A 26,125-nucleotide genomic window follows, 5' to 3' on the forward strand; every position below is an offset into this window, starting at 1 on the left:
AATACACAATAAGGACAGTCGGGGAGGGTTTCTGATTAATACATAAATATAATGAACAAATAGCCCTGATCGTCTGCAGTACCGTGAAGCAAATACACTACAAGAGATACTCGATGTGTCTACTTCCCCACAACATATGCTCACAAGGGCAGCACAGTGGCGCAGTGGTGAGCATTGCTGCCTCATGGCGTTGAGGTACCAGGTCCAATCCCGGCTCTGGGTCACTGTCCGTGTGGAGTTTGCACATTCTCCCCTGTTTGAGTGGGTTTCGTCCCCACAACCCAAAGATGTGCAGGGTAGGTGGATTGGCCACACTAAATTGCCCCTTAATTGGAAAAAAATGAATTGGGTACTCTAAATTTAAAAATTTTTTTAAATAAAAATGTTTTATTTTTAAATTTCGAAAAAGTACGCTCACAAAAAGGTCGCTCAGCAAATGCGTTCATAGGAAACCTGGAAAATCTGTTTTTGGATTGATGTAAAGGGAAGTACTCAGAATTCCTCAGGTACTTTTAAAGTATTGATGTGAGAAAAATCAACACAAATCATTTCACAAAGTTTCCAGTCAAACACTGTGGTTCCTTTGCACCGATTTTCAGAGTGTGGGGAACAGAACAAACAAGCACCAAAGTCCAACAGCAAAGGGAATTGACCAGATGTTGGTTCAATTCCTTAATCCAAGGGCTCAGTTATTTCACCTTGCCAGTCCCTGACTAACATTGATCTGTAACCGTACCTTGGAGAAGAGGTTAAAACAGCCCAGCCGACTAACGATACAGTAAACCTCAGGTAAACGTTTCCCCTTCCCGGTGGGCTAAAAGGAAGAAGAGAAGATGTAACTTTTAGCCTGTCATACCCTGTCCCATAGTCATTGCAGAAGAGATTCGGAAATATCATTTTAATTTTTAATAAGGTTTATTAGGTAATCGTACCAGTAGCCTCCGGCAATACCCGAATCGTCTGCTCCCATCCTCACCAGTCAGGACAAAAGAAAAAGTTTCACTATTACAGTGGAAGACAAGGAATATTTATTAGAATATTCTGTGCTATTGCAAACCACAGCCCTGGAAAAAAACATTGTAACATTGTTACAAAACACAGTGTAAAACATATTAGATGCAGTATGTCCACAATGAGACTCCATCATTTTATCGATCACGTGAAACCATATATCAACAAAATGGGCTAGAAATAAGCCTTGGCTCAGTGTTAGAACTTGTGCCTCAGAGAGTCAGAAGGTTCCTGGTTCAAGCAACCCTCGAAACACATCATCTAAGCTGACACCTCAGTACAGTATTGAGGGTGTGCTGCATCATCAGGGGTGGATATCTTTCAGATAAGTTGCTAAAGTGAGGCCTTGCCTATTCTCAAATAATATCAAAGATCAGGGCCGGGATTCTCTGCCGCCGGTAGCAGAGTTCCCGGTGCGGTGGAGAATCTCATGTCGGGCAAAAAACGGGACCGATACCCGTTGCAATGCTCCGGATCCCCGCTGGTGGCAGCAGCATACAGATTCACACTCCGCACGGGCGGGAGGATGCAAATGGGTCATTTGAACCCATTTGCATCCTAGTAACAGGCTGGGCACTGGATTCTCCATGCCTCCATGGTGCTCCAGCTCTCTCAGCCGGGATTCACAAGTGTATGTAATGGTGCATGTATTTGCCAGGATTGCCCAGACGTGGTCGACCAGGGGAGCAAGAATTTAATGCAGGTGCCCCTCCCCCTACAAAGCAAATCCTGCCCACCCCATCCCAGCCCCCTCCCCCAACAAAGATCCCCATCTGACCCCCCATATCAGAGAACCCACCCCCAATCAGTCACCCCTGCCTAGAAGCTAGCAGCTGTTACTTCATAGCCTCTGCAAGGTTTCTATTCACTTTCAAAGAGAAATAGCTTTTATCAGGCTGTAACTGACAGGGTAATAACTTCCAGACAGCCATGTGTCTGGATTGTTTATTTCATTTTTCTTCACGCTTGAATACATCTCAAGTACCCTGCTTTCAACCTAACCACAATGCTTATTAATATCTAGGAGATAAGTGCTTTCACTTCCTCTTTTTCTCATCAGAAAGAACTAACTGCTTTGATGTAGTCAAGGGCTGGCAAACATAGCTAGATGTTTCTAAACTATAAAATTCCTACAGAGCAGGAGGCCATTCGGCCCATTGAGTCTGCATGACCCTCTGAAAGACCATCCGACCTAGGCCCACTCCCCCACCCTATCCTTGTAACCCCACCTAACCTGCACATCTTTGGACTGTGGGAGGAAAACGGAGCACCCGGAGGAAACCCATGCAGACACGAGGAGAATGTGCAAACTCAACACAGTCACTCAATGCTGGAATTGAACCCGTACCCTGGCGCTGTGAGGCAGCAGTGCTAACCACTGCGCCACTGTACCGTGCCATTGTCGTTAGATTGAAAGTGGGGATACTAGAGATGCACTCAAGCATTATATGGGGTGTCTTTGACGGGGAGAGGAGGGATAATCTGGTCACCCCTCAGCTCTGCCTGCTGGAAGCGGGGGGGTGGTGACCCAGCAATTCTCGTGGTGATGGAGCAGGTTGTGTGTTTGGCCGGGGGGTGGGTGGTGGGCGCCAGCTACCAACCTCAGTATCAGGCCGCCCGCTCAAAACAACGGCCCAATAGTGGGATTCAGAACAGAATCTCTCGAGCTTCCCGTAATGCATAAATTAGCATAGCAAGGCGTTGCCAACGCAACCCATGAGCGATTCACTTCTGGCAGGAGGACATAGACCATATTCTCCCTAACGGAGAATCCTGCCCCACATGTTTAAAGAGGCACGGGGGTTCTCCTGCTGTTTCCCCCAACATTTATTCTTCAAGGGCATCACCGCACAAATAGATTATTTAGCCATCTATTGCATTGCCATTCAGAGAACGTGCAGTGTGCAAGTTGGTTACAGTGTTTTTACAACAGTGACTACACTATAATTGTATTTTATTGGTTGTGAAATGATTTGGGATGTTCGAAGGACTCAAGGTGATTAATAGGTGCTGTTAAGTGCAAGTTCCTATTTTATCAATGTGCTGGTACAAACACAAAAAAGCTAACTACTTCCATCCATGTTGTAAAATTTGACAGTCTGCAACCTTATAATAAACCATCCTTTTCACAGGATACCTAGTGCACCTTGCATACATTTAGCCCACATTATTTAATTCTCCATAATGCTATTTTGTATCAAGCGTTGTTCAAGTGGGGCTGTTTAGCACAGGGCTAAATCGCTGGCTTTGAAGGAGACCAAGGCAGGCCAACAGCACGGTTCAATTCCCGTACCAGCCTCCCCGAACAGGTGCCGGAATGTGGCGACTAGGGACTTTTCACAGTAACTTCATTTGCAGCCTACTTGTGACAATAAGCGATTTTCATTTCATTTTCAAGTGATCTATACTAGTCCAAGAGGTACAGATAAAGATTTGTAAAAAAAACATCACTTTACAAATATGGGGAAACTCATTAAACGCAAAGCAGATGAACATTCAACCTTTATCAGGCGCCAGCCTCAACCACATTCTACTTTCAACCATTCCAGCCTTCCAGTAGATGAGAAGACGAAGATTAAACATAACCTATTAAAATATATACCTGGCAAATTCAGAAACGGGAACCCAGTCTCTGGCATCAGGGAAACAGAACTGCGGGATGACTTTTAACTGATCTTCAGTTTCTCGCATCAACTTGAATGGTTTGTCCAGCTGAACCATTAGGAAAAAGATATATTACTCACCATGCTGTGTTCAATGATTGACGCGCATTGCTTAATATCATATTTCAAATATATATCTACACTGCACCTCATCAGGCTTCACATTCCATATAATGTGTCATTTTTCGGCCAGGATATTCGCTAGGCAGGTTCAGCGACAGGAGTAGAGAATCTCACAAGATGTCCAAATTGTGTTTCACTAGACGTTGATGCGTTATTGGATTGTCCCCACCCCCCTGCCCAGTGATGGTGATGTTTGTTTCCATACATTCGCATATTATCAGGCCTCTACAGCGGAGTGCATCATATAATACTGAACGCATTTTTAACATATACACAAATACAAAAGCCAACCGCGGCAATAGATAACAAAACTCCACCCTCCCTGCATCACTCCCACTCACCCCTCCCGCCACTCCAGTACCCACCTCTCCCTTTTCCAACCCCCCCCCCAACAAAAAGAAAATTCCCACCGCCCCCTCCCACCCCCCGCTGCTGACGACTCAATACTTCCACCTCAAGGTGAAGCCTTCCTCCACCCCTCGAGTGGCGATCTTAACTTATTCCAAATGCAGAAATTCTGCCAAATCACTCACTCCTCCCGCCTTTGGCAGCTCAGAGCCCCTCCAACCCAATAAAACCCATCTCCGGGCTAACAGGGAGGCAAAGGTAAAGACATCGGCCTCTCTCCTCACCTGAATTCATGGATAGTGCGACATTCCAACTATTGCCACTTCCGGACTCGGGACCTACCTCTACTCCCAGAATCTTTGACACCCCACACGCCGGCCCCCAATGCACCCCCAACTCCTCCTCCCACTTGCACCTGATCTCCTCCACGGGGGCACACTCCCTTTCCTGTCCGCAACCCTGCCCGGCCAATGTCATCTTCAGACAAAAGCTTATCCTTCAGAAATGGGGGGGTGGCAGCGCCAAAAAGGACGCCACCTCCTTCCTAATAAAGTCCCTAACCTGCAGATACCTAAACCGGTTTCCCTTTGGTAACTGGTTCGCCTGCAAACCTTTCCCCAACGAACAAATCCCTGAGGTACTCTATCCCCACCTGGCGGAACCTCGTATCCAACCCCGTCAGCACAAACCAGATTGTTACAAATGTTGCCTACAATGGTTCCAAACCCACCACCAGGCTCGCAGAGTACCGAAATGGGAGAATGGAAGGGGCACCAACAACAGTGCCCTCAAGCTGGTTCCGCTACACAAAGCCGCCTCCAACCTCCCCCAAACCGACTGCGGAAACAGCGCGAGATGAGAGACAGTCAGGACAGTGAAAACAGCGCGAGAGAAGAGACAGCCGGGAGAGTGAAAACAGCGCACGAGAAGAGACAGCCAGGGGAGCGAAAACAGCGCGAGAGGAGAGACAGCCGGGAGAGTGAAAACAGCGCGAGAGAAGAGACAGCCGGGAGAGTGAAAACAGCGCACAAGAAGAGACAGCCGGGAGAGCGAAAACAGCGCGAGAGGAGAGGCAGCCGGGGGTGAAAACAGCGCGAGAGGAGAGACAGCCGGGAGAGCGAAAACAGCGCGAGAGGAGAGAGAGCCGGGAGAGTGAAAACAGCGAGAGAAGAGAGACAGCCGGGAGAGTGAAAACAGCACGAGAGGAGAGAGAGCCGGGAGAGTGAAAACAGCGCACGAGGAGAGACAGCCGGGAGAGCGAAAACAGCGCGAGAGGAGAGACAGCCGGGAGAGCGAAAATAGCGCGAGAGGAGAGACAGCCGGGAGAGCGAAAACAGCACGAGAGGAGGGACAGCCAGGAGAGCGAAAACAGCGCGAGAGAAGAGACAGCCGGGAGAGTGAAAACAGCGCGAGAGAAGAGAGAGCCGGGAGAGTGAAAACAGCGCGAGAGGAGAGACAGCCGGGAGAGTGAAAACAGCGCGAGAGGAGAGACAGCTGGGAGTGTGAAAACAGCGCGAAAGGAGACAGCTGGGAGAGTGAAAACAGCGCGAGAGGAGAAACAGCCGGGAGAGTGAAAACAGCGCGAGAGAAGAGACAGCCGGGAGACTGAAAACAGCGCGAGAGGAGAAACAGCCAGGAGAGCGAAAACAGCGCGAGAGGAGAGACAGCCGGGAGACTGAAAACAGCGCGAGATGAGAGACAGCCGGGAGAGTGAAAACAGCGCGAGAGGAGAGACAGCCGGGAGACTGAAAACAGCGCGAGATGAGAGACAGCCAGGAGAGTGAAAACAGCGCGAGAGGAGAGAGAGCCGGGAGAGCGAAAACAGCGCGAGAGGAGAGAGAGCCGGGAGAGCGAAAACAGCGCGAGAGAAGAGAGAGCCGGGAGAGTGAAAACAGCGCGAGAGAAGAGACAGCCGGGAGAGTGAAAACAGCGAGGAGAGAGACAGACAGCCGGGAAAGTGAAAATAGCGCGTGAGGAGAGACAGCCGGGAGAGCGAAAACAGCGCGAGAGGAGGGACAGCCAGGAGAGCAAAAACAGCGCGAGAGAAGAGACAGCCGGGAGAGTGAAAACAGCGCGCGAGGAGGGACAGCTGGGAGAGCGAAAACAGCGCGAGAGGAGAGACAGCTGGGAGAGTGAAAACAGCGCGAGAGAAGAGACAGCCAGGAGACTGAAAACAGCGCGAGAGGAGAGAGAGCCAGGAGAGCGAAAACAGCGCGAGAGGAGAGACAGCCGGGAGAGTGAAAACAGCGCGAGAGGAGAGACAGCGGGGAGAGTGAAAACAGCGCGAGAGGAGAGACAGTCGGGAGAGTGAAAACAGCGCGAGAGAAGAGACAGTCGGGGGAGTGAAAAAAGCACGAGAGGAGAGACAGCCGGGAGAGTGAAAACAGCGCGAGAGGAGAGACAGCGGGGAGAGTGAAAACAGCGCGAGGGGAGAGACAGTCAGGAGAGTGAAAACAGCGCGAGAGGAGAGACAGCCGGGAGAGCGAAAACAGCGAGGAGAGTGTCAGTCGGGAGAGTGAAAACAGCGCGAGAGGAGAGACAGCCGGGAGAGTGAAAACAGCGCGAGAGGAGAGACAGCCGGGAGAGTGAAAACAGCGCGAGGGGAGAGACAGTCAGGAGAGTGAAAACAGCGCGAGAGGAGAGACAGCCGGGAGAGTGAAAACAGCGCGAGAGGAGAGACAGTCGGGAGAGTGAAAACAGCGCGAGAGAAGAGACAGCCGGGACAGTGAAAACAGCGCGAGAGAAGAGACAGCCGGGAAAGTGAAAACAGCGCGAGAGGAGGGACAGCCGGGAGAGCGAAAACAGCGAGGAGAGTGTCAGTCGGGAGAGTGAAAACAGCGAGGAGAGTGTCAGTCGGGAGAGTGAAAACAGCGCGAGAGGAGAGAGAGCCAGGAGAGCGAAAACAGCGCGAGAGAAGAGACAGCCAGGAGACTGAAAACAGCGCGAAGGAGAGAGAGCCAGCAGAGCGAAAACAGCGCGAGAGGAGAGACAGCCGGGAGAGTGAAAACAGCGCGAGAGGAGAGACAGCGGGGAGAGTGAAAACAGCGCGAGAGGAGAGACAGTCGGGAGAGTGAAAACAGCGCGAGAGAAGAGACAGTCGGGGGAGTGAAAAAAGCACGAGAGGAGAGACAGCCGGGAGAGTGAAAACAGCGCGAGAGGAGAGACAGCGGGGAGAGTGAAAACAGCGCGAGGGGAGAGACAGTCAGGAGAGTGAAAACAGCGCGAGAGGAGAGACAGCCGGGAGAGTGAAAACAGCGCGAGAGGAGAGACAGTCGGGAGAGTGAAAACAGCGCGAGAGAAGAGACAGCCGGGACAGTGAAAACAGCGCGAGAGAAGAGACAGCCGGGAAAGTGAAAACAGCGAGAGAGGAGGGACAGCCGGGAGAGCGAAAACAGCGAGGAGAGTGTCAGTCGGGAGAGTGAAAACAGCGCGAGAGGAGAGACAGCCGGGAGAGTGAAAACAGCGCGAGAGAAGAGACAGCCGGGAGAGCGAAAACAGCGCGAGAGGAGAGACAGCCAGGAGAGCGAAAACAGCGCGAGAGGAGAGACAGTCAGGGGAGTGAAAACAGCGCGAGAGAAGAGACTGCCGGGAGAGCGAAAACAGAGCGAGAGGAGAGGCAGCGGGGAGAGTGAAAACAGCGCGAGAGGAGAGATAGTCAGGAGAGTGAAAACTGCGCGAGAGGAGAGACAGTCGGGGGAGTGAAAAAAGCACGAGAGGAGAGACAGCCGGGAGAGTGAAAACAGCGCGAGAGAAGAGACAGTCGGGGGAGTGAAAAAAGCGCGAGAGGAGAGACAGTCGTGAGAGTGAAAACAGCGCGCGAGGAGAGACAGCCGGGAGAGTGAAAACAGCGCGAGAGGAGAGACAGCGGGGAGAGTGAAAACAGCGCGAGAGGAGAGGCAGTCGGGAGAGTGAAAACAGCGCGAGAGAAGAGATAGCCGGGAAAGTGAAAACAGCGCGAGAGAAGAGACAGTCGGGGGAGTGAAAAAAGCACGAGAGGAGAGACAGCCGGGAGAGTGAAAACAGCGCGAGAGGAGAGACAGCGGGGAGAGTGAAAACAGCGCGAGGGGAGAGACAGCCAGGAGAGCGAAAACAGCGCGAGAGAAGAGACAGCCGGGAGAGCGAAAACAGCACAAGTGAAGAGACAGTCGGGGGAGTGAAAAAAGCACGAGAGGAGAGACAGCCGGGAGAGTGAAAACAGCGCGAGAGGAGAGACAGTCGGGAGAGTGAAAACAGCGCGAGAGGAGAGACAGTCAGGGGAGTGAAAACAGCGCGAGAGAAGAGACTGCCGGGAGAGCGAAAACAGAGCGAGAGGAGAGGCAGCGGGGAGAGTGAAAACAGCGCGAGAGGAGAGATAGTCAGGAGAGTGAAAACTGCGCGAGAGGAGAGACAGTCGGGGGAGTGAAAAAAGCACGAGAGGAGAGACAGCTGGGAGAGTGAAAACAGCGCGAGAGAAGAGACAGTCGGGGGAGTGAAAAAAGCGCGAGAGGAGAGACAGTCGTGAGAGTGAAAACAGCGCGCGAGGAGAGACAGCCGGGAGAGTGAAAACAGCGCGAGAGGAGAGACAGCGGGGAGAGTGAAAACAGCGCGAGAGGAGAGACAGTCGGGAGAGTGAAAACAGCGCGAGAGAAGAGACAGTCGGGGGAGTGAAAAAAGCACGAGAGGAGAGACAGCCGGGAGAGTGAAAACAGCGCGAGAGGAGAGACAGCGGGGAGAGTGAAAACAGCGCGAGAGGAGAGACAGTCGGGAGAGTGAAAACAGCGCGAGAGGAGGGACAGCCGGGAGAGCGAAAACAGCGAGGAGAGTGTCAGTCGGGAGAGTGAAAACAGCGCAAGAGGAGGGACAGCCAGGAGAGCGAAAACAGCGCAAGAGGAGACAGCCGGGAGAGCGAAAACAGCGCGAGAGGAGAGACAGCCAGGAGAGTGAAAACAGCGCGAGAGGAGAGGCAGCCGGGAGAGTGAAAACAGCGCACGAGAGGAGAGACAGCCGGGAGAGTGAAAACAGGGCGAGAAGAGAGACAGCTGGGAGAGTGAAAAGCGGGAGAGAAGCCAGAGATTTAAAAGCAGGAGAGGAGCCGGAGATTTAAAAGCGCGGCAGAGGAGCCGTAGATTTAAAAGCGGGAGAGGAGCCGGAGATTTAAAAGCGGGAGAGGAGCCGGAGATTTAAAAGAGGGAGAGGAGCCGGAGATTTAAAAGCGCGGGAGAGGAGCGGGAGATTTAAAAGTGGGAGAGGAGTGGGAGATTTAAAAGCGGGAGAGGAGCCGGTGATTTAAAAGCGCGGGAGAGGAGCCACCTCCTCTAACCGAAGGGGTTGAGTGAATATCACATAAGCTCTTTCTTTTTCTTTTTTTATTCGCAAGTTATCTAGAGAGGATGGTCGGGAAGGCAGTGCAATGTTCCTCCTGCAGAATGTTTGAGGTGAGGGACGCCATCAGTGTCCCTGCTGATTTCATCTGTGGGAAGTGCACCCATCTCCAGCTCCTCAAAGACCAGCTCCTCAAAGACCAGCTCCTCAAAGACCAGTTCCTCAGAGGGAACTGGAGCTGGATGAACTTCGGATCATTCGGGAGGCAGAGGTGGTCATAGATAGAAGCTTCAGGGATGTAGTTACTCCGAAGAATAAAGATAGATGGGTGACGGTGAGAGGGGCTGGGAGGAAGCAGTCAGTACAGGGATCCCCTGTGGCCGTTCCCCTTAGTAGCAAGTATACCGCTTTGGATACTGGTGGGGGGGGGGAAAACTTACCATGGGTAAGCCATGGGGTACAGGTCTGTGGCATAGAGTCTGTCCCTGTTGCTCAGAAGGGAAGGGGGGAGAGGAGTAGAGCATTATTCATTGGGGACACCATAGTTAGGGGGACAGATAGGAGATTCTGTGGGAACGAGAGAGACTCGTGGTTGGTGTGTTGTCTCCCAGGTGCCAGGGTCCGTGATGTCTCAGATCGGAAGTGGGAGGGGGAGCAGCCCCAAGTCGTGGTCCACATAGGCACCAACGACATAGGTAAGGATGGGGATGTAAGACAGGTATTCAGGGAGCTACGGTGGAATCTTAGAGCTAGAACAGAGTTATTATCTCTGGGTTGTTAGCCGTGCCACGTGCTAGCGAGATGAGGAATAGGGAGAGAGAGGAGTTGAACACGTGGCTACAGGGATGGTGCAGGAGGGAGGGTTTCAGATTCCTGGATAATTGGGGCTCATTCTGGGGTAGGTGGGACCTCTACAAACAGGATGGTCTACACCTGGACCAGAGGGTTACCAATATCCTGCAGGGGAAATTTGCTAATGCTCTTCGGGAGTGTTTAAACTAATTCAGCAGGGGGATGGGAACCTGAATTGTCGCTCCAGTGGACAGGAGGTTGAGAGTAATGAGGTCATCAGTAAGGTTTCAAGGTCGCAGGAGTGTACCGGCAGGCAGGAAGGTGGTTTGAAGTGTGTCTACTTCAACGCCAGGAGCATCCGGAATTAGGTGGGTAAACTTGCAGCATGGATTGGTACCTGACACTTCGATGTTGTGGCCATTTCGGAGTCATGGATAGAGCAGGGACAGGAATGGTTGTTGCAGGTTCTGGGGTTTAGATGTTTCAGTAAGCTCAGGGAAGGTGGTAAAAGACGGGGAGGGGTGGCATTGTTAGTCAAGGACAGAATTACGGTGGCAGAAAGGATGTTTGATGAGGACTCGTCTACTGAGGTAGTATGGGCTGAGGTTAGAAACAGGAAAGGAGAGGTCACCCTTTGGGGGTTTTCTATAGGCCCCCGAAAAATTTCAGAGATGTCGAGGAAAGGATTGCAAAGATCATTCTGGATAGGAGCGAAAGTAACAGGGGGCGGGATTCTGCGCAAATCGTCAGGGCGGGAAAAAATGCGCAAACCCTAGCGGGAATCCTCCGCACCTTCGGGGGCTAGAATGACGCCGGAGTGGTTTGCACCACGCCAGCTGGAATGGGCTTGGCGCCACGCCAACCGGCACCGAAGGGCCGCCAGCGCGAGTTGGCGCATGCGCGGGAGCAGCAGCGTGTGCTGGCGTCAACCCCGCGCATGCTCGGGAGGGGGGTGGGTTCATCTCCGCGCCGGCCATCGCGAATTGGTACAAGGCTGATGTGGAGGAATAGAGTGCCCCCACGGCACAGGCCCGCCCGCGGATCGGTGGGCCCCGATCGCGGGCCAGGCCACCGTGGGGGCACCCCCTGGGGCCAAATCGCCCCGCGCCCCCTCGAGGCCGCCCACGGAAGGGACCAATCTTGATTTACGCCGGCGGGACCTTCGTTAAGAGAACCAAGAACAAAGAAAAATTACAGCACAGGAACAGGCACTTCGTCCCTCCAAGCCTGCGCCGATCCAGATCCTCTATCTAAAACTGTCGCCTATTTTCGAAGGATCTGTATCCCTCTGCTCTCTGCCCATTCATGTATCTGACTAGATACCTCTTAAATGGCGCTATCGTGCCCGCCTCTACCACCTCTGCCGGCAATGCATTCCAGGCACCCACCACCCTCTGCGTAAAGAACTTTCCAGGCATATCTCCCTTAAACATTTCCCCTCTCACCTTGAACTCGTGAACCCTAATAATTGAGTCCCCCACTCTGGGAAAAAGCTTCTTGCTATCTACACTGTCTATATCTCTCATGATTTTGTAGATCCCAATGAGGTCCCCCCTCAACCTCCGTCTTTTTAATGAAAATAATCTTAATCTACTCAACCTCTCTTCATAGCTAGCGCCCTCCATACCAGGCAACATCCTGGCGAACCTCCTCTGCATCTTCTCCAAAGCATCCACATCCTTTTGGTAATGTGGCGACCAGAACTGTACGCAGTATTCCAAATCTAGCCGAACTAAAGTCTTATACAACTGTAATATGATCTGCTAACTCTTACTTAATACCCATTCCGATGAAGGAAAGCATGCCGTATGCCTTTTTGACCACTCTATCGACCTGCGCTGCCACCTTCAGGGTACAATGGACCTGAACACCCAGATCTCTCTGTACATCAATTTTCCCCAGGGCTTTTTCATTTACAGCATAGTTCGCTCTTGAATTGGATCTTCCAAAATGCATCACCTCGTATTTGCCCGGATTGAACTCCATCTGCCATTTCTCCAATCTATCTATATTCTGCTGTATTCGCTGATAGTCCCCTTCACTATCTGCTACTCCACCAATCTTAGTGTCATCTGCAAACTTGCTAATCAGACCATCTATACCTTCATCCAGGTCATTTATGTATATCACAAACGACAGTGGTCCCAGCACGGATCCCTGTGGAATATCACTGGTCACAGTTCTCCATTTTGAGAAACTTCCTTCCACTACTGCTCTCTGTCTCCTGTTGCCCAGCCAGTTCTTTATCCATCTAGCTAGTACACCCTGGACCCCATGAGACTTCACTTTCTCCATCAGCCTACCATGGGGAACCTTATCAAATGCCTTACTGAAGTCCGTGTATATGACATCCACAGCCCTTCCCTCATCAATCAACTTTGTCACTTCCTCAAAGAATTCTATTACGTTGGTAAGACTTTCCCACTCAAAACCATGTTGCCCATCACTGATAAGCCCATTTTCTTCCAAATGGGAATAGATCCTATCCCTCAGTATCTTCTCCAGCAGCTTCCCTAACACTGACGTCAGGCTCACCGGTCTATAATTATCTGGATTATCCCTGCTACCCTTCTTAAACAACGGGACAACATTAGCAATTCTCCAGTCCTCCAGGACCTCACCCATGTTCAAGGATGCTGCAAAGATATCTGTTAAGGCCCCAGCTATTTCCTCTCTCACTTCCCTCAGTAACCTGGGATAGATCCCATCCGGACCTGGGGACTTGTCTACCTTAATGCCTTTTAGAATACCAAACACATCCTCCCTCCTTATGCCGACTTGACCTAGAGTAATCAAACATCTATCCCTAACCTCAACATCCGTCATGTCCCTCTCCTCGGTGAATACCGATGCAAAGTACTCATTAAGAATCTCACCCATTTTCTCTGACTCCACGCATAACTTTCCTCTTTTGTCCTTGACTATCCCTAATTAAATTATTCCTTTCTAGATGATTATAAATCCTATCTCTTATAATCCTTTCTCTAGTTACCCTCTTGCTCCTTATATATGAATAAAAGGCTTTGGGATTTTCCTTAACCCTGTTTGCTAAAGTTATTTCATGACCCCTTTTAGCCCTCTTGATTCCTCGTTTCAGATTGGTCCTACATTCTCGATATTCTTCCAAAGCTTCGTCTGTCTTCAGTCGCCTAGACCTTATGTATGCTTCCTTTTTCCTCTTAGCTAGTCTCACAATTTCACCCGTCATCCATGGTTCCCTAATCTTACCATTTCTACCATCATTTTCACAGGGACATGTCTGTCTTGCACTCTAATCAACCTCTCTTTAAAAGCCTCCCACATATTAAATGTGGATTTACCTTCAAACAGCTGCTCCCAATCCACATTCCACAGCTCCTGCCGAATTTTGGTATAGTTGGCCTTCCCCCAATTTAGCACTCTTCCTTTAGGACCACTCTCGTCTTTGTCCATGAGTATTCTAAAACTTACGGAATTGTGATCACTATTCCCAAGGTAATCCCCTACTGAAACTTCAACGACCTGGCTGGGCTCATTCCCCAACATCAGGTCCAGTATGGCTCCTTCCCGAGTTGGGCTATTTACATACTTCTCTAGAAAACCCTCCTGGATGCTCCTTACAAATTCTGCTCCATCTAGACCTCTGACACTAAGTGTATCCCAGTCAATGTTGGGAAAATTAAAATCTCCTATCACCACCAACCACCCTGTTGCTCCTACATCTTTCCATAATCTGTTTACATATTTGCACCTCTATCTCACGCTTGCTGTTGGGAGGTCTGTAGTACAGCCCCAACATTGTTACCGCAACCTTCCTATTTCTGAGCTCTGCCCATATCACCTCACTGGCGGGACTTCGGCCCATTGCGGCCCAGAGAATCCGGGCGGCCCCAGGGCCCATTGAGTCGCGACGGTCCCCGCCATTCTCCGAGGCGGGCGGCGGGATTCACGCCGGGGCGATTATGGGGGGCCCGAAGAATTCGGAGGACGGCGGGGACGGGATTCACGCAGACCCCTGGCGATTCTCCGACCAGGTGGGGGATTGGAGAATCCGCCCAGGGTAGTTGTTATGGGGGACTTTAACTTTCAAAATATTGACTGGAAACGCTATAGTTCGAGTACTTTAGATGTGTCAGTTTTTGTCCAATGTGTGCAGGAGGATTTCCTGACACAGTATGTAGATAGGCCAACAAGAGGAGAGGCCACATTGGATTTGGTACTGGGTAATGAACCAGGCAGGGTGCTAGATTTGGAGGTAGGTGAGCACTTTGGTGATAGTGACTATAATTCGGTTACGTTTACTTTCGCGATGGAAAGGGATAGGTATATACCGCAGGGCAAGACTTATAGCTGGGGGAAAGGCAATTATGATGCAATGAGGCAAGACTTAGGATGCATAGGATGCGGAAGGAAACTGCAGGCAATGGGCTCAATTGAAATGTGGAGCTTGTTCAAGGGACAGCAACTGCACGTCCTGGATAAGTATGTACCTGTCAGGCAGGGAGGAAGTGGTTGAGCGAGGGAACCGTGGTTTACTAAAGTAGTCTTGTCAAGAGGAAGAAGGAGGCTTATGTAAAGATGAGACGTGAAGGTTCAGTTAAAGCACTTGAGAGTTACAAGTTAGCCAGGAAGGACCTAAAGAGAGAGCTAAGAAGAGCCAGGAGGGGACATGAGAAGTCCTTGGCAGGTAGGATCAAGGAAAACCCTAAAGCTTTCTATAGGTATGTCAGGAATAAAAGAATGCAGTCAAGGACAGTGGTGGGAAGTTGTGCTTGGAGTCTGAGGAGATAGGGGAGGTGCTAAATGAATATGGTTCGTCAGTATTCACACAGGAAAAAGACAACGTTGTCGAGAAGAATACTGAGATTCAGGCTACTAGACTAGATGGGATTGAGATTCATAAGGAGGAGATGTTAGCAATTCTGGAAAGTGTGAAAATAGATGTCCCCTGGGCCGGATGGGATTTATCCTAGGATTCTCTGGGAAGCTAGGGAGGAGATTGCTGAGCCTTTGGCTTTGATCTTTATGTCGTCATTGTCTGCAGGAATAATGCCAGAAGACTGGAGGATAGCAAATGTTGTCCCCTTGTTCAAGAAGGGGAGTAGAGACAACCCCGGTCACTATAGACCAATGAGCCTTACTTCTGTTGTGGACAAAGTCTTGGAAAGGATTATAAGAGATAGGATTTATAATCATCTAGAAAGGGATAATTTAATTAGGGATAGTCAACACGGTTTTTGAAGGGTAGGTCATGCCTCACAAACCTTATTGAGTTCTTTGAGAAGGTGACCAAACAGGTGGAGAAGGGTAAAGCAGTTGATGTGGTGTATATGGATTTCAGTAAAGCGTTTGATAAGGTTCCCCACGGTAGGCTATTGCAGAAAATACGGAGGCATGGGATCGTGGGTGATTTAGCGGTTTGGATGAGAAATTGGCTAGCTGTAAGAAGACAGAGGGTGGTGGTTGATGGGAAATGTTCAGCCTAGAGTTCAGTTACTAGTGGTGTACCACAAGGATCTGTTTTGGGGCCACTGCGGTTTGTTATTTTTGTAAATGACCTGGAGGAGGGCGTAGAAGGATGGGCGAGTACATTTGCGGGTGACAGTAAAGTCAGTGGCATTGTGGACAGTGCGAAAGGATGTTGCAGGTTACAGAGGGGCATAGATAAGCTGCAGAGCTGGGCTGAGAGGTGGCAAATGGAGTTTAATGCAGAAAAGAGAGAGTTGATTCATTTTGGAAGGAATAACAGGAATACAGAGTACTGGGCTAATGGTAAGATTCTTGGTAGTGTGGATGAGCAGAGAGATCTCGGTGTCCATGGACAAAGATCTCTGAAAGTTGCTACCCAGGTTGATAGGGTTGTTAAGAAGGCGTACGGTGTGTTAGTTTTTATTGGTAGAGGGATTGAGTTTCGGAGCCATGAGGTCATGTTGCAGCTGTACAAAACTCTGGTGCGGCCGCATTTGGAGTATTGCATGCAGTTCTGGTCGCCGCATTATAGGAAGGATGTGGAAGCATTGGAAAAGGTGCAGAGGAGATTTACCAGAATGTTGCCTGGTATGGAGGGAAGATCTTATGAGGGAAGGCTGAGGGACTTGAGGCTGTTTTCATTAGAGAGAAGAAGGTTAAGAGGTGACTTAATAGGGGCATACAAGATGATCAGAGGGTTAGATAGGGTGGACAGTGAGAGCCTTTTTCCTTGGATGGTGATGGCTATCACGAGGGGACATAGCTTTAAATTGAGGGGAGATAGATATAGGACAGGTGTCAGAGGTAGGTTCTTTACTCAGAGAGTAGTAGGGGTGTGGAATGCCCTGCCTGCAACAGTAGTGGACTCGCCAACATTAAGGGCATTTCAATGGTGTAGAAGGAGGTCATTGAATAAACATATGGATGATAATGGAATAGTGTAGACGGACTTTAGATCGGTTTCACAGGTCGGCCCCACATCGAGGGCCGAAGGGCCTGTACTGCACTGTAATGTTCTATTGCTCCTTCACCATCCATTTCCTAGTCATTGCGATGTTTGCTGCCCAGTAGTAATTCAACAAGCTCAGCAATGCCAATCCCACCACCGTTGATCACTCCTCAAGAACACCCTCCTCACCCACGGAGCCTTCCCCACCCATCTAAAAGTCTAAACGTCAACCCATTCACCTTCCTAAAAAAGGACTTGGGAACAAAAATCGGGAGGTTCTGAAATAGGAACAAAACTTTCAGCAGCACCGTCATCTTCATCGTCTGCATCCGCCCCAAAGACAATGGCAGCACATCCCACCTCTTGAAGTCTGCTTTCATTCCTTCCATCAGCTGGGCCCAACTCCACACGACCTGTATGCCAAGATAGCGAAGCTTGCCCCCACTGAGGCTGTTTAGCACAGGGCTAAATCGCTGGCTTTGAAAGCAGACCAAGGCAGGCCAGCAGCACGGTTCAATTCCCGTACCAGCCTCCCCGAACAGGCGCCGGAATGTGGCGACTAGAGGCTTTTCACAGTAACTTCATTTGAAGCCTACTTGTGACAATAAGCGATTTTCATTCATTTTCATTTCACCACCCAAAATGGCACCCCAGCCTCCTCTCCTGAGTGCTAGCAATTTCAACGCTGGTTTTCCCGTCCACAATTGGCCTTTGCCGATACACAGGAAAATTCTGCTCCTCATTTCTCACTCCTTTGGAAATATTTATATTGGGTTTTGGGAAACACAAATCAATATCACATTTCCAGTACCACAAAATTACTGATCAGTCAGGAATAAGATTAATTAACTCATACCAGAAAATCGAGCCATAAATTGTCAATTTTCCTCCAGCATGAATTGAGAGGTAAGGATTTGCTAATGCAGCATTTCAGTTTCTACAGAGTACTTATTGTTCAAAGTGCACCAGTAAAGTGTATAATAATACAAATCTTTGGGCGGAATTTAATCTTTCGAGAGGCCATTTAAAAATGGAGCCCCAATCTCTTCCTGCATGGCGAGCTGAGCTTGTTGGTGCAGGGAACGGGTCGAAGTGCAGCCTCGGCGGGACATTGCTCGCAGAGGACCAAAAAAGAAGCAGAGTCCCATTTAATAGTGAGGTAATTCTCGATGTTGCAAGAAGTTACAGCTCTCTAAACTAAATCGGAGCATTCAGGAATGCAGTCACTTGAATACATCAGGAGGGAAGGACATTAGAAAAGATGGATGTCTGCTGCAGAAGAGAATTTAAATACTTTTACTGTTATGTATTTCAAGAGACAATGGGAGTACTTGAAACAGATTTGAAACAGATTACACTTCCTCAAACTTTCCTTCCTTTTTGATGTGTGGGTATGTTGCGCCAATGTCTACCCTCCCCCGCTTTCTGACATCACATCAGAAATTTCAGGAATTTTCTTTTCAAAGCTGTAAACTGTTCCACATCCCAACCCATTGGAGCAGATGGCGAAAGGGTCTCTCTCTCCTTTCTCTGAGGTTCAGCATCTTCTTACCTTCAGGGGGAACTGTTGGGTAACCTCAGGGACGTACACACTGGTTCCCTTCTTCATGTGGAGAGCAACCACCACAAAGAATTCAAATAATTGCCACTCCTGGAATTCGATGAGATCTCTCTCCAAAGTCCGATAGCGGCCCCTTTGTTTCAGCATTGACTTGACCAACACAAGGCGCTGGCTGTGAGCTATGGGTGGGGAATGAGGTGGAATTAATTGAATTGAATTCAATGATGTATAAAGAAATATCAGTTTTAATAACTGAAATGAAACTTCAGTCATTATTCAAAAGACGGCATTTTATTATTTTCTTCAAACTGCAGCGTTTATTCACGGGTGCAAACCCACTGCTGAAAGATAAATGAGTTTGACGTGCTCAGTTTACTCACTTGGGTCAGATTTTTATGCGACCCAGACTTAACAAACTCAAAAGAGTAGATTTTCCTGTTCTCACCACCTACCTTGGAACTGGCAGGAGGTCGCGTAGCCAGACTTCACTAATTCCCATTTAGACTCAGGAGCCCCAGAATTTCTTATGCCAGATCATTATAGATTAAATAGAGACTTCTGAAGTGTGGATGCTAAGATGTATGCTCAGTCAGACCATGACAAACGAAGAGCTGTTTGAAATGGCAAGCGCAAAAATAACTCTGAGTGGCATCCAGAAAAGACAATGTCAGTATTTCGGCCATTTGAATAGACCTGAAAAGCTACCCAGATCAAGAGGGTAAAGTGGAGGGCAGTAGAAAGAGCGGCCACCTGGGCTTGAATAGATGTCACAGAGCAGTTGCGGACCACAATGTATATGTGAGGACGTCTCAAGACAGATGAACATGACATACCATGACAGCAGATCTCCTAGCAAGAGCAGTTACAAGCAGCAGAATACAGATATCTAGTTTAAAATCTTTAGTTATCGGGCAGCACAGAGAGCTGCTGCCTCACAGTGCCAGGGACTTGGGTTCAATTCCAGCTTTGGATGGCTGTCTGTGTGGAGCTTACAATTTCTCCCATGTGTAGGCTTGGGTTTCCTCCAGTGCTCCAGTTTCCTCCCACAGTCCAAAGATGTGCAGGTTAGGTGGGGTTGTGGGGATAGGACAGAGGAGTGGCCCTGGGTAGGGAGTGGGCCCGGGTGGTGTGCTCTTTCGGAGGGTCAGTGCAGACTCTATGGACCAATTGGCCTTCTTCTGTACTATAGGAATTCTATGGGTAGGTCCAAGAGGATTATGTCTTTTTATTCTCAAAAACCAAAAGCTTTGAGGAGATTTTTATATCTAAAGGTATTTAGAATAATTAAGGGAATAAATTGTATGCAAGTGTATTTGGATAGGTATAGTAAAAGGGCTATGATCTAGTAAATTTACCCTAATCCTGACACACTGTGCAAAAGTAAAGAAACTGTACCTTTAGAGCAGGGGTTTTCAAAGTGCGGGCCGCGATGCACGGATCGGTTGCAAACAGATGTCGGGAGGGTCGCACAGCGATCAGTCCTGGTGTTCCACAATGGTCCCGATCATGGGAGAAGCGCCCAATGGTTGCTACCAGCATTTAAATTGAGAATGGCGTCCTACTGGCTTATATTGAAAAGAAAATGAGGCTATGTGTAGTTCTTAAGAGACAGCCAGGGACACAAATAGGCCGTGTACCTACTGGCCAGGATCTCATATCTGAATCTGCTGGGGAGAGCTGCTCAAGAGATTCCACGGCAGGACAGAGCTGTGCTAGTGTTAATGCCCTACAGAGCTCTAGGCCCTCTGGTTAACAGACTACAAAGAAGAAACTTCACTCTGGAATAAAGCAGTATAGAGATAATTTCTTGAGGTATGATTTTGTCAATTGTGCCAATGCAAATAAGGATACAAAGCCCATATGTGTTGAATGCAGGGACGTACTAGCAAATTAAAGAAGTTTCAGATTTTGAAAGAGAAGTTGTGGGTGAAAAATTCCTTTTGAGGTTGAGACCGCAGAGTCAGTTTAAAAAATGTTTTAATTTAGAGCACCCGATTATTATTTTTTTCCAATTAAGGGGCAATTTAGCATGGCCAATCTACCTACCCTGCACATCTTTTGGGTTCTGGGGGTGAGACCCACACAGACACGGGGAGAATGTGCAAACTCCACACAGACATTGACCCGGGGCCGGGACCGAACCCGGGTCCTCGGCGCTGTGAGGCAGCAGTGCTAACTATTGAGTCACCGTGCCGCCCTTCAGAGTCAGTTATTAACTTACAGCTGACTCCAAATGTAGAGACTAAGCTGCTGTGCCTGACCTACGACAGCACGTTAAAAACACACCTAAATGCTGCCAGCATTCTGGAGTAGCATCTGCCAGGGGAATCCAGTGCTCAGTAAAACCAGCATTTTGTTGCCCTTCACGATGAGGTGGATTTTACATTCTCACAAAGATGAAGACCACATGTGAGGACCAAGCAAGCTCCCCTTTCGCATTCAAGGTAAGTGCATGTGTCACAAAATTCGACTGGTGTGGGTCAGCAAAAGTAGCTCCGGGAAAATAATTTGAAAAACACTGCACTAGAGTCACCTCCAACTGGGGCAACCATACAATTTTAAATCAAGTTAATTTGATACTTGACATGCCCTCTATTTCCCAGGCAAGAGGGCATAGAGGAAGACAGAAAATATATTTAATAGAATTAATTATGAACAATTTGTACAGGAATGTGCTTACCTTTCAGTTTCTCTTCAGTCTCGCTGTCAGTTTCACTGTTTTCATCTGTAACTGAATCGACACAAGAAGTTTGGTTAGGGATGCCTTTTTGCTAATTGGTAACTATGGCAGTCCAAGTCGAGGTTAAATATTTTCTCAGGTTCAGCAACATTATCTTCTCCCACACTACATCCCTAACAATCAAGAATTTACCTTCATTGCCTAATATCTTATTAACTCTTTAATAGCACCCCGGGGGGGGGGGGTCAAAAGAACAAAATACTTTGTAATATAAATTGTATTCTGCAATCTTCAGTGTTTCTCCAATCTTCCAAAAGGTGGCCTGATTAAAACATTTATGCAAGATGAGGCCATGTATAAATCAACAAACAGGTTTAGTTTGCAAGACATACAAGGGTGGCAATTATTGCTTATTTTGTAATGTTCCTTGTATTAAGAAAAAATTGTTTCACTGGCACCATTAGTGAGGTAATTATAATTTTTGTGATTGCTGGTTCCTTTAAACCAAACCAGCAAGAGAGTGTATTCTTGGAGACCGATTTCTGCTGAGTTCCAGTGTCGGTGAAATTCCAATACCTGTGCCGGGATTCTCCAATCCTGTGGCCAAGTTCTGACGCCGGCGTGAAAAGCGGCACCAACCACTCCGGCGTCAATGGTCCCCGATAATGAGGAATGCTCCCCTTCCTAGGGGGCTAGGTCGGCGCCGGAGCGGTCCCCGCAGCTCCAGCTGGTGCGGAAGGCTGGCCGCGCATGCACGCTACGGGTGGCGTGATTGCGCGCATGCGCGTGGGTTCCTGTCTCCGCGCCGACCCCCGGGCAATATGGCGGAGCCCTACAGGAGCCCGGCCCGGAGGAAGATAGGCCCCCTGGAACCAGCCTGTCCGCCAATCGGTAGGCCCCGATCGCGGGCCAGGCCACCGTGGAGGCCTCCTTCCCCCCCCCTCCCTCCAGGTGCCGCCGAGTAGGACCCGAGTAACCCACGCCGGCGGGACTCGGCCAAACTCGGTGGCCACTCAGCCCGTCGGGGCCCAGAGAATCGCCGTGGGGGGGTGGGGCCGCTTTCAACGGCTCGATAAGCCAGCATCGGGGCGCGATTGCCGCGTCCCCCCGGGGATTCTCCGGACCAGCGCGGGGTCGGAGAATCCCGGCCCTGATCTAGGAGTTATCTAAATGACTATTGCTGACTCAGAGTGAAGTGTACTGTAGGTATTTCCAGAATGGTTCCACTCGCTCTAAACTACATGCACATTAGTTTGAACATCCTGTAGGTTTAATCACCTGAGGAGTTAAAGTTAACTTGTCACCACCTTAATATAAATTCATCAAATGGTAAAATAGTCGGACTTCCGGTGGCGGCCATGACCAGCTAGGTCGTGTTCACGGCAGCTCCCGCCGAGGTCGGTATTTCGGGCTGCTGAACGGGACGGCGGCGGCACTTGGAGGCTGAGACCGTGACTAATGGTGAGTGGCAAGCTGCAGGGGGCCCGGGTGGTGCTAGTGAATGTGTATGCCCCGAAGTGGGATGATGCGGACTTCATGAGGCCCGTGTTGGGTAGGATCCCGGACTTGGAGTCAAGTAACCTGATTATGGGAGGGGACTTTAATACGGTCTTGGATCCGATCTTGGACCGTTCCAAGTCCAGGTCGGGAAAGAGGCCGGCGGCGGCCAGGGCCCTGTGGGAGTTCATGGGCCAGATAGCGGGTGTGGACCCATGGAGCTTTGCGCGGCCAATGGCAAGGGAGTTCTCCTTTTTCTCCCACGTCCATAAAGTCTATTCGCGGATAGACTTCTTTGTGTTGGGTAGGGCGCTGATCCCGAGGATGGAGGGGGTCGAATACTCGGCCATCGCGGTCGCAGACCATGCCCCACACTGGGTGGACCTGCGACTGGGGCTGGAGAAGGGTCAGCGCCCTCTCTGGAGACTGGATGTGAGGCTGCTGGCGGATGAAGAGGTGTGTGGGCGGATAAGGAGGAGCATTGAGACCTATGTGGGAGCGAATGACCTAGGGGAGGTAATGGTGGCAGTGGTGTGGGAGGCTTTGAAGGCAGTCGTCAGGGGAGAGTTAATCTCCATCAGGTCCCACAGAGAGAAGAAGGAGAGGGCGGAGAGGGAGAGGCTGGTGGGAGAGATACTGTGGGTAGACAGGAGATACGGCGGAGGCCCCAGAGTGGAACCTGCTGAACGAACGCCGGAAACGTCAGGCGGAGTTCGACTTGCTGACCACGAGGAAGGCGGAGGCACAGTTAAGGAAAGTGAAAGGGCAGTCTACGAGTATGGGGCGAAGGCGAGTAGGATGCTGGCGCACCAGCTGCGTGAGAGGGCGCGGCCAGATTGGGGAAGTGCGAGATAAGGAAGGCAACATGGTGTTGAGCCCAGAGAGGGTCAATGAAGTCTTCAGGGAGTTCTACGTGAAGTTGTACGTGAAGTTGTACGTGTCGGAACCCGAGGGTGGAAGTGGAGCAGGTGGCGGGATTGGGGGCCTCAATTGAGTTGGAGGAGGTAGTCAGGGAGCTGGCAAGCATGCAGTTGGACAAGGCCCCGGGTCCGGACGGCTTCCCTGTAGAATTTTATAAGAAGTTCTCGGAGCTACTGAGCCCGCTCCTGCTAAGAACCTTCAATGAGGCAAAGGAGAGAGGGGCCCTCCCTCCGACGATGTCGCAGGCATTGATTTCGCTTATCTTGAAGAAGGAGAAGGATCCACTTCAGTGTGGGTCCTTCAGGCCGATATTGCTCCTGAATGTAGACGCCAAACCGTTGGCAAAAGTTCTGTCCACCAGAATAGAGGACTGTGTCCCGGTAGTGATTGGGGAGGACCAGACGGGTTTCGTCTTGGGCAGGCAGCTGAACACAAATGTGAGGAGGCTCCTGAATATTATCATGATGCCTTCGGAGGGGGGGATGCAGAAGTGGTGGCTGCAATGGACACGGAGAAGGCCTTTGACAGGGTGGAGTGGGAGTATTTGTGGGAGGCATTAGACAAGTTTGGATTCGGTGAGGGATTCTTAGGGGGGGGGGGAAGTCAAGCTGCTGTATCAGGCCCCTGTAGGGAGTGTGTCCACAAACCGGCTAATGTCGGAGTATTTCAGGCTGCACTGGGGGACGAGGCAGGGGTGTCCCCTGTCCCTATTTGCCCTGGCAATTGAGCCGTTGGCCATTGCGCTCAGGACTTCAAGGGATTGGAGCGGGCTGGTGCGCGGGGGGGAGGAACACCGGATCTCCCTCTACGCGGGTGACCTGTTGTACCTTTCGGACCCGCTAGAGGGGATGGGGGAGGTCATGCGGATCCTGAGGGACTTTGGGAGTTTCTTGGGGTATAAATTGAACGTGGGGAAGAGTGAGTTGTTCGTGGTCCATGCTAGGGGCCAGGAGGAGAGACTGAGGGAGCTCCCGCACAAGATAGTGGAGAGGAGCTTTCGGTACTTGGGGATACAAGTGACCAGGAACTGGGATGCCCTGCACAGGCTCAACTTAACCCGGCTCGTGGAGCAGATGGAGGGAGAATTTAAAAGGTGGGATATGCTCCCGCTTTCCTTGGCGGGAACGGGTTCAAAATGTGAAGATGACGGTTCTCCCCAGGTTCTTCTTCGTCTTTCAGTGCCTCCCCATTTTCATCCCCAAATCCTTTTTTAAGCGGGTGAATAGGATTGTTAGGGAATTTGTGTGGACGAATAAAACCCCGCGAGTTAAAAGGGTATTCTTGGAGTGCAGCCGGGGAACTGGCTCTGCCGAACTTCTGCAGCTAATTTTGTGCGGCCAATGTGGCCATGATTAGGAAGTGGATGATGGAGGAGGGGGCGGCATGGGGGCAGCGTCATGCAAAGGCAGTCTAGGGGCACTAGTCACGGCTCCGCTGCCGTTCTCACCGGCGCGATACACCACAAGTCCGGTGGTGACGGCGGCATTGAGGATTTGGGGGCAGTGGAGGAGACACAGGCAGGAGGAGGGGGCCTCTGTGTGGATCCCGATAAGGAATAACCATAGATTTGCTCCGGGTAGGATGGAGGGGGGGGTACCAAGGCTGGTATTAGGAGGATGGGGGGACCTGTTTATAGACGGAACTTTCCCCAGCATGCAGGCGCTGGAGGAGAGGTTCGGCCTGCCCCCAGGGAATGCGTTCAGGTACCTACAGGTTCGGGACTTTCTTAGAAAACAGGTGGGGACATTTCCGCTGCTGCCCCCGCGTAGGATCCAGGACAGGGTGGTGTCTGGCATCTGGGTAGGGGAGGGGAAGGTGTCGGACATATTTCAGGAGCTGCAGGAGGTGGAGGAAACCTCAGTGAAGGAGTTGAAGGCAAGTGGGAGGAGGAACTGGATGAGGGCTTGTGGGCCGACGCCCTGGGCAGGGTGAACTCCTCCTCATCATGTGCCAAGCTCAGCTTAATTCAGTTCAAGGTGGTGCATCGGGCGCATACAACGGCGGCAAGAATGAAATAAGTTTTTTGGGGTGGAGGAGAGGTGCCCAAGATGTACTGGGAGCCCGGCGAACCATGCCCATATGTTTTGGGCATGCCCGGCGCTTTAAGAATTCTGGCAGGGGTTTGTGAGGGTGATGTCTAGGATTTTGAACACTCGGGTGAAGGCGAGTCCAACAGTAGCGATATTTGGGGTGTCGGAGGATCCGGGAGTGCAAGAAGCGAAAGAGGCCGAACTGGCCTTTGCCTCCCCGGTAGCCCGGAGACGGATCTTGTTAATGTGGAGGGACTCGAAACCCCCAAGTGTGGAGACCTGGGTTAGCAATATGGCAGGGTTCATCAGCCTGGAGCGAATAAAGTTTGCCTTGAGAGGGTCCTTGATGGGGTTCTCCCGGCGGTGGCAACCTTTCCTTGACTTTCTAGGGGAGCAGTAAGTGTCAGCAGCAGCAGCATCCTGGGGGGTGGGGGGGGGATATAATGTATGTTTTGTATGAAAACAACACCCACCTTGTTCTGTTTAATAATTCTTGTTTATTTTTATTATTATTTGTACTTCTATCTTTGTTATGTAAAAACGTTGGTTGGAAAAGCTTTAATAAAACATTTCTTTTTAAAAAATGGTAAAATAGTCATAATTTCCAATAAGTAACAAGGTTCCCTCTAAAACACAATAGTGTGCATACACTGCGTGTATATATATATATATATATATATATATATATAAAATATTCCAGCGAAGTAATATTTCCACTTTCAAGTTTTAAATTATTTTTGTGGGCACTAAAGTAGCCTATTATAAGGCCTATCCCTACCACTAAATGTTATTCAATAACGA

The 26,125-nt window shown here is 50.0% G+C and overlaps 1 protein-coding gene across 2 annotated transcripts in view; it reads right to left on the reverse strand.

Moving 5' to 3' along the window:
• LOC140396273 (DENN domain-containing protein 2A-like) overlaps window positions 1-26,125 on the reverse strand; it is a 149,949-nt gene that overhangs the window by 38,528 nt on the left and 85,296 nt on the right. The window contains exons 8-12 of one of the 2 annotated variants that reach the window (XM_072484662.1): window positions 20,877-20,921; window positions 18,188-18,375; window positions 3,614-3,723; window positions 933-1,002; window positions 737-814 (exon numbers count right to left, since the gene is read on the reverse strand). In XM_072484662.1, coding sequence (XP_072340763.1) covers window positions 737-814; window positions 933-1,002; window positions 3,614-3,723; window positions 18,188-18,375; window positions 20,877-20,921 — 491 coding nt within the window. Of the gene's footprint in view, window positions 1-736; window positions 815-932; window positions 1,003-3,613; window positions 3,724-18,187; window positions 18,376-20,876; window positions 20,928-26,125 lie in introns of both variants that reach the window. The other variant, XM_072484661.1, reaches the window with a different exon arrangement.

Source organism: Scyliorhinus torazame, chromosome 19 (genome assembly GCF_047496885.1).
Source record: "Scyliorhinus torazame isolate Kashiwa2021f chromosome 19, sScyTor2.1, whole genome shotgun sequence".
NCBI lineage: Eukaryota > Metazoa > Chordata > Chondrichthyes > Carcharhiniformes > Scyliorhinidae > Scyliorhinus > Scyliorhinus torazame.